Genomic DNA, 6,286 nt, shown 5'->3' with positions numbered 1-6,286 from the left:
TTTTTAAAATCACATATGTATGAATCTTGTCCATCCAAACCATATGGGGTATGCCACTTTAGTATATGTTTCAACATTTCATATTTATAATCCATAAATGCCAAACGAAAGTTGAGGTTTTTTCACAAACTTGGCATATGATCATGTTTTTTCCCCTAGCCTAAATGTGTGCTTTTCTGAAGTACTATTAAAAACTATCGTAACCAATAAAAACCTAACACGTGACAACTTAATTGATCGAAACATTGTGGGAGGAGAAGTTGATTGAGATTTGTTCCCGGAAATGATTCATGATTTGCTAGGTATATGGTGAATAATCCAATCCCTTTGATCTGTCAAAAAAATGTCAACTTTTTCCACAGCTTTTCTTCTTTAAATGCACCCCTCCCCCTCTCTTTCCTCACAACTTCCTCACTAAGTATCCATTTGGCTGTTCCATGTTACACGATGTTTTCTTCTTCCAAATCAAATAGTAAATAATAAATAGAGAGGAGATTACATTAACTTCCATCAATCTCCCATCCCACACTCCAAGCCACTAGCCATTTAAACAATAGCTTTGGTCTCATTCTTGATCATGTTACATAAAGTGGCTTCCGTTTTTGAGTTTTCTGCCGTTTTTGAGCTCAAAAGCCAGTGATCTCCACTATACCACTACCCAAATCTCTTTCTGATCCATTTTAAACGTTCCCTCTGTTTAAAATCTTCAAGTTTCTCGCGCGCAACTCTCCGTTTCTCATCAAGAATTCCAATTTGAAAGGCTGCATTTTCTGAATTTGACATGATCTTGATTCAAGAAACTTGAATTCCTTCGAGCCAAGCTGTAGATATTCTTCACTACTGGAAAAGTTTCACCAAACTCTTTGATTATCTTGGATTTCATATGGAAGGAGTCTGTTGTGGAAACCAAAATACTCTAACACACCTGCTGCAAGGCAGGGAGTTGGTAAATCAGCTGAAAATTCAGCTTCAACTGTCCAACTCAAGAGAGAAATATGATTTTTGTGTGGAGAAAATAGAGTCTTCTTTAAATAATGCTATATCCCTACTAAATTCCATGGATCTTCTTGAAAATGGAACACTTTCTCATGTTCCTGGGAATACGTCCCAGTTACCTAATCTTCTCGAGAACAGTTCTAAAAGTGAAGGGTCGGACCCAGATTATAAGGACCAGACCCATGAAGGTGTTTCCAAGAAAAGGTGCCTTCTTTAAGTCTTTTTCTTGTTCTCAGTGATTTTTTATTTGTTTTTACATTTGGGATTTATCTGATTTTTTTACGGGGGTAATTCTGCCTTTTACAGGAAGATTACCCAAAAATGGAATGAAGTAGTACGTGTGCGCTCCGGGACAGGGCTTGAAAGTCATCTAAATGATGGATATAGTTGGAGAAAATATGGGCAGAAAGTGATTTTAGACACCAGTCATCCAAGGTCAGCAGATGGTTTTAATCTTATCTTGATTAATCACTGTTTCTTGAATTGTCATTAACCACAGCAACTTTTTGGACTCGGTGTGAATAGCAGGTTTTTTGAGTCTTTTGGATCGATAATTATCTTCAATTGAGTTCAAGTTTTGAATATAATTTATTACGTATCTCCAATCAACATTTTATTTTGAGCTGCTGAAAATTAACAAAATGAGAAGAGAGAGAATTGTCTTTTGGTTGGTTCTTTGACTTGGATGAATTAAAATTGTTTGGTGGCTGGATACCTTAGATACCTGAATTCTCAATCGATATCTTTATGTATTTGCCACGTTAATTCATTCATCGACACTTTGTGCTTCCCTTCATCAAGTTGTTAATGGTGACTTGTTATTTGGCCACTTGCTTTAAACTCGTGTGTGTTTGAAGGATGGTACAGAGAATGTTTCATAAGAATTCAGGCGATCTTTTCTTTAACCGAAGGGTGTTTCAATCGCAGGGCATACTATCGTTGCACCTATCTGAACACACAACGGTGTTTAGCAAAGAAACATGTTCAACGAACCGATTATGACCCTTCGATATTCGAAGTCGTGTATAAAGGCGAACACAGCTGTGTTCAAGAAACTACAAAGAAGAAAAAAGAGAATTTCGGTTCAGGTGGAAACCACCTTCAACAGATAGTTTTCGGCAATAATACAGGTCCGGATCTTAAAGTTGAGGCTCGAGAACTCGATGTAACAGATGATGCTATGTCCAATTTTTCTTCATTTTCCTTCCCCCCTCAACCCCTGTTGAATCCCAAGGCTCCGAGGATGCTCCCTTGTTTTTTGATCCACTGAAGAACACCAACTTCGTCGGGAGCTATTCGACCCCGTTTATATCCCCGGCGACATCTGAATCCTATTTGTCATTGTCACAAGGCCAGACGAATGGTTTTGTGATCGGCAACAACTTGAGTTCTGAGTCAGATTTTGCTGAGATAGTCTTCAATGCAACTACATCAACATTTGGAGACTTGGATTTTTTATCGACTGAGCGAGTAGACTTCGATCCTAAGTTCCTCGATGCCTTTGATAACTTCTATTAGAATCCCGACTTCACAGACATTAATACATGTGTTTTGTGATCATAGTGATTGATTTTTGTAAGTTTGAGTGACCTTTCTTTCTAGTGTAGAAAGAATAACATATCCATCGAATTTTTCTATCTAGGCCCTAAATGTTGATATTGGGCTTGAACATCATTTATTCTTGGCCCATATTTGATTACCCGATACCTAAATTAATTCAGATACAAATAATGATCAAGCCCAATCTATTTATAAAAAAATTAAATTTGAATCGGAGAAAATCCAAAACCAAGGCAAAGATCAGGATTTAAAGAATTAATAAAAATATTAATTTTTAACATACGATAAAATAAAATATTCTAATTTTAGTTTTAATATATTTATTATAGAACTGTAAATAACAATGGCCTATAATACAATAGGCATGGTTAAAATGAATGAAATATTTGGAAATAAAAGGTAACAAGGATATTTTAGTAAGACAAAGTAATTAGAAATAAAGAAAATAAAGCAGTGGGTTTTTNTTGATAATCTATAATAATTATTATAATATATATTCCCACATTTTTTCCTAGTAATAATATATTATTTTGAACTTAACAACTGCGTGAGATTCTCCTGCGAGGCAAAGATTTTCTGATAAATAAATATAACAATGCTGGCTATGATTAATTATCACAATAAATATGAATTTGCGGCAGAAAAAAATCAAATGAAACGAAGAAGATAATGTAAAATATATATGAAAATGTGGGGGAAAATTGATTATTTTATTAAAAAGTCAACTAAAATATCAAATTGTTATTAATTAACGGTGGCGTTTCATAAATGTATGATTATATATGTATGACAGCATTTTAACAATTAATTATTGCATCGCCTGACATTATGGTTTGGCAATAATCCTTTTGTTTTGTTGGTGAACTTTCACTGAATGGATATTTCAGAAAATAAATTTAAGATAATTTTTGGAAATTTTGAAAGATTTTTTTTTTCTCGAGTTCAAAAGAGTTTGTTATAATTGAACTCGATAATTTTGAATCTTTATAAGAAATTCATGTTTTCAACACACACGAACAATGTTGGATCAATGGCAGCTTGCCTAACACCATTAATTTATTTATGATTATTGACAATTTGATTTCAGTTTTCCTAATCAACTCAAAGATATCATGACACATGGAAAGTAATGACATCTCGTGACATTATCGCCAGATTTAAGAATTTTAACTAATACTGATTTTCCCTTAAAAAAAAAAAACTAANTTAAATTTAAAGTTGGAGTTGGCAGTATCATTCATTCGGACAAAGAATTGTTTGGAATCTGTTTATGAAATGATATATAATTTATTGTTGAAAATCAATATTTTAATATTGAATATGGAAGGTTGAATATTTGAATGTTGAAAATTAAGTTAAATTAGCTGTTGAATATTGAAATTTGTGTGTGATGATGAATGTAATGATGTAATTTATTTTTGGATTATTTGTAAAGATTTTTTATAAATAGATCTCTCATTTGTGAAGAAAATCACAATTAAGTTGAGAGATAAAATATTATAAAGTGTGTAGTGTGATAATTTTGAGAGTTTGAGATTTTTACTTTTTACCGTAAATTTTTACTTTTTCACAACACATTATCAGCACGAAGCTCTAAAAGTACTCCATATTTTTCTAAGCTCCAAAACAGAAGAAAAAGGTAACAAAATTAATAATATTTATTTTACTGTTTATTTATTTATTGTGTATATGCTTAATATATAATATAATGTTATAATAAAATAAATTTTTCAAAAACTTGTTATAAATCATGGGAGGATGTTAAGATGACATCCCACACTCCCGGTAATGGATACGACAAGCATAAAAGTTTATAAGGTTTTTAAACAAAATATCTTATGACACCTCATTATAATATTGTGATATGATATACATAATTATTTAAAACATTACAAATATTATATACACCATATTATTACCATAAAATTATACAAATACATACATTTATTTTCTTGTACACCAACGGTCATAAACGGTAACAAAACGGCTAGTTTTTGCCCTATAAATATGATCTCACAAACATATTCAATCACTCCAACTTTCTCTTCTTCTCTAAAATTATTCTTTATCAAATTTTTGAAGAAAAAGAAGATGGCTTTCACAAAGTTATTTTTAATTATTTTGGTTATAATACTCACGAATCTTGTACTTATCGGAGAATATCCTCCTCGTGTATTTTCTTTATTTTTACGAATGCTTGTATTTGTTGTTTATCCATTATTTTGTATTGCAATATTCATTAACTAATAAAATGCATCATAATTTTTTTTAGTACCACAATGTCAAACTTGACAAAGCTCGAATTTGTTGCACTCGACATTACAGGAAAAAATTATATGCCATGGACTCTCGATGTAGAAATGCATCTTGAGTCATTGGGTCTAAGCGAGACCATTAAAGAAAATGGTATATCTTCATCACAAGAAAAAGCAAAAGCTATAATATTTTTGCGNTATAAATTAAAATTTTGTGGATATGAGGTTACAGAATCAAAAATTCTTGAAAAAATATTTTCCAAGTTTCACGCATCAAATATAACTCTACAGCAACAATATAGAGTGCGTGGATTTACGAGATATTCTGAACTAATCGCATGTCTCCTTGTGGCGGAAAAGAATAATGAGCTTTTAATGAGAAATCATCAGGCACGACCCACTGGTTCAACGGCATTTGCTGAAGTAAATGTCATAAGCAAAAATGAATTTAAACCTGGAAACCAAAAACAAAGTTATAGACAAGATTTTGGTCGAGGACAAAATCGTGGACGTGGATGTGGAAGTAGTCGTGGTCGTGGACGCGGCCGTGGTTTCAAAAATAATCGAGATAGTTACTCATATAACTCATCTCAAAAGAGTGTCTCAAACCATCCACGGAAAAGGCATCATGAGAATATGAGTGTTAATGAAAATCACTCAAAAAGATTTGAAAGTTCTTGTTTCAGATATGGTACTCCAGGACATTGGTCCCGTATTTATCGAGCCCCTGAGCACCTTTGTAAACTTTATAATGAATCAATAAAGGGGAAAGAAAAGGAGACCAACTTTACTGAACACAGTGAACTTTTGAGTTGTTCAACTCATTTTGATGCTGGAGATTTTCTGATTGATTTTTCAGACAATGATCAATTTGCTGGTGGAATAGATATGTAAAATATTTTATTTTTTTCATTTACTCATATGATAATGTTTTATCGTGTGCTATATTTTGACATATGTATTGTATTTTATTTTATTTTTATAAAAATCTTGTCAGTAATTTTATTTCATTGCATATTTTTTTTGAAGTTCAAATATAGAAAATGCTATGAACCAAGCTGAAGTTTTCATACCTGATAGTTGTACAACGCACACTATCCTCCGAGATAAAATATATTTCTTGGAACTAAAACCAACAAAAACAATGGTGAATACAATATCAGATCCTGTAGACTTGATTAAAGGATGTGGTAAAGCACAATTTTTGTTACCTAATGGTACAAAATTTTTCATCAATGATGCTTTGTATTCACCACAATCGAAAAGAAATTTGTTGAATTTTAATGATATATATTCCCATGGGTATGATACTCAAACAATGAATGAAAGGAATGAGAAATATATGTATCTTACCACATATAAATCAGGAAAGAAATATGTGATTGAAAAACTACCAATGCTCCCTACTGGATTGCATTATACACATATACGTCCCATTGAATCAAACATGGTAGTTGATAATTCTTCAATATTAA

The 6,286-nt window shown here is 32.1% G+C and overlaps 1 protein-coding gene across 1 annotated transcript; it reads left to right on the top strand.

The window, feature by feature from the left end:
* Window positions 1-396: 396 nt before the first annotated feature.
* Window positions 397-2,674, top strand: LOC140970740 (probable WRKY transcription factor 41). Its single transcript, XM_073432626.1, has 3 exons — window positions 397-1,200; window positions 1,303-1,431; window positions 1,924-2,674. Exons 1-3 carry the CDS (start codon window positions 884-886, stop codon window positions 2,264-2,266), a joined length of 789 nt encoding a protein of 262 aa, XP_073288727.1. The 5' UTR covers window positions 397-883; the 3' UTR covers window positions 2,267-2,674.
* Window positions 2,675-6,286: the final 3,612 nt, after the last annotated feature.

Source organism: Primulina huaijiensis, chromosome 2 (assembly GCF_012295235.1).
Source record: "Primulina huaijiensis isolate GDHJ02 chromosome 2, ASM1229523v2, whole genome shotgun sequence".
Taxonomy (NCBI): domain Eukaryota; kingdom Viridiplantae; phylum Streptophyta; class Magnoliopsida; order Lamiales; family Gesneriaceae; genus Primulina; species Primulina huaijiensis.
This window is presented reverse-complemented; position numbering and strand designations above follow the sequence as displayed.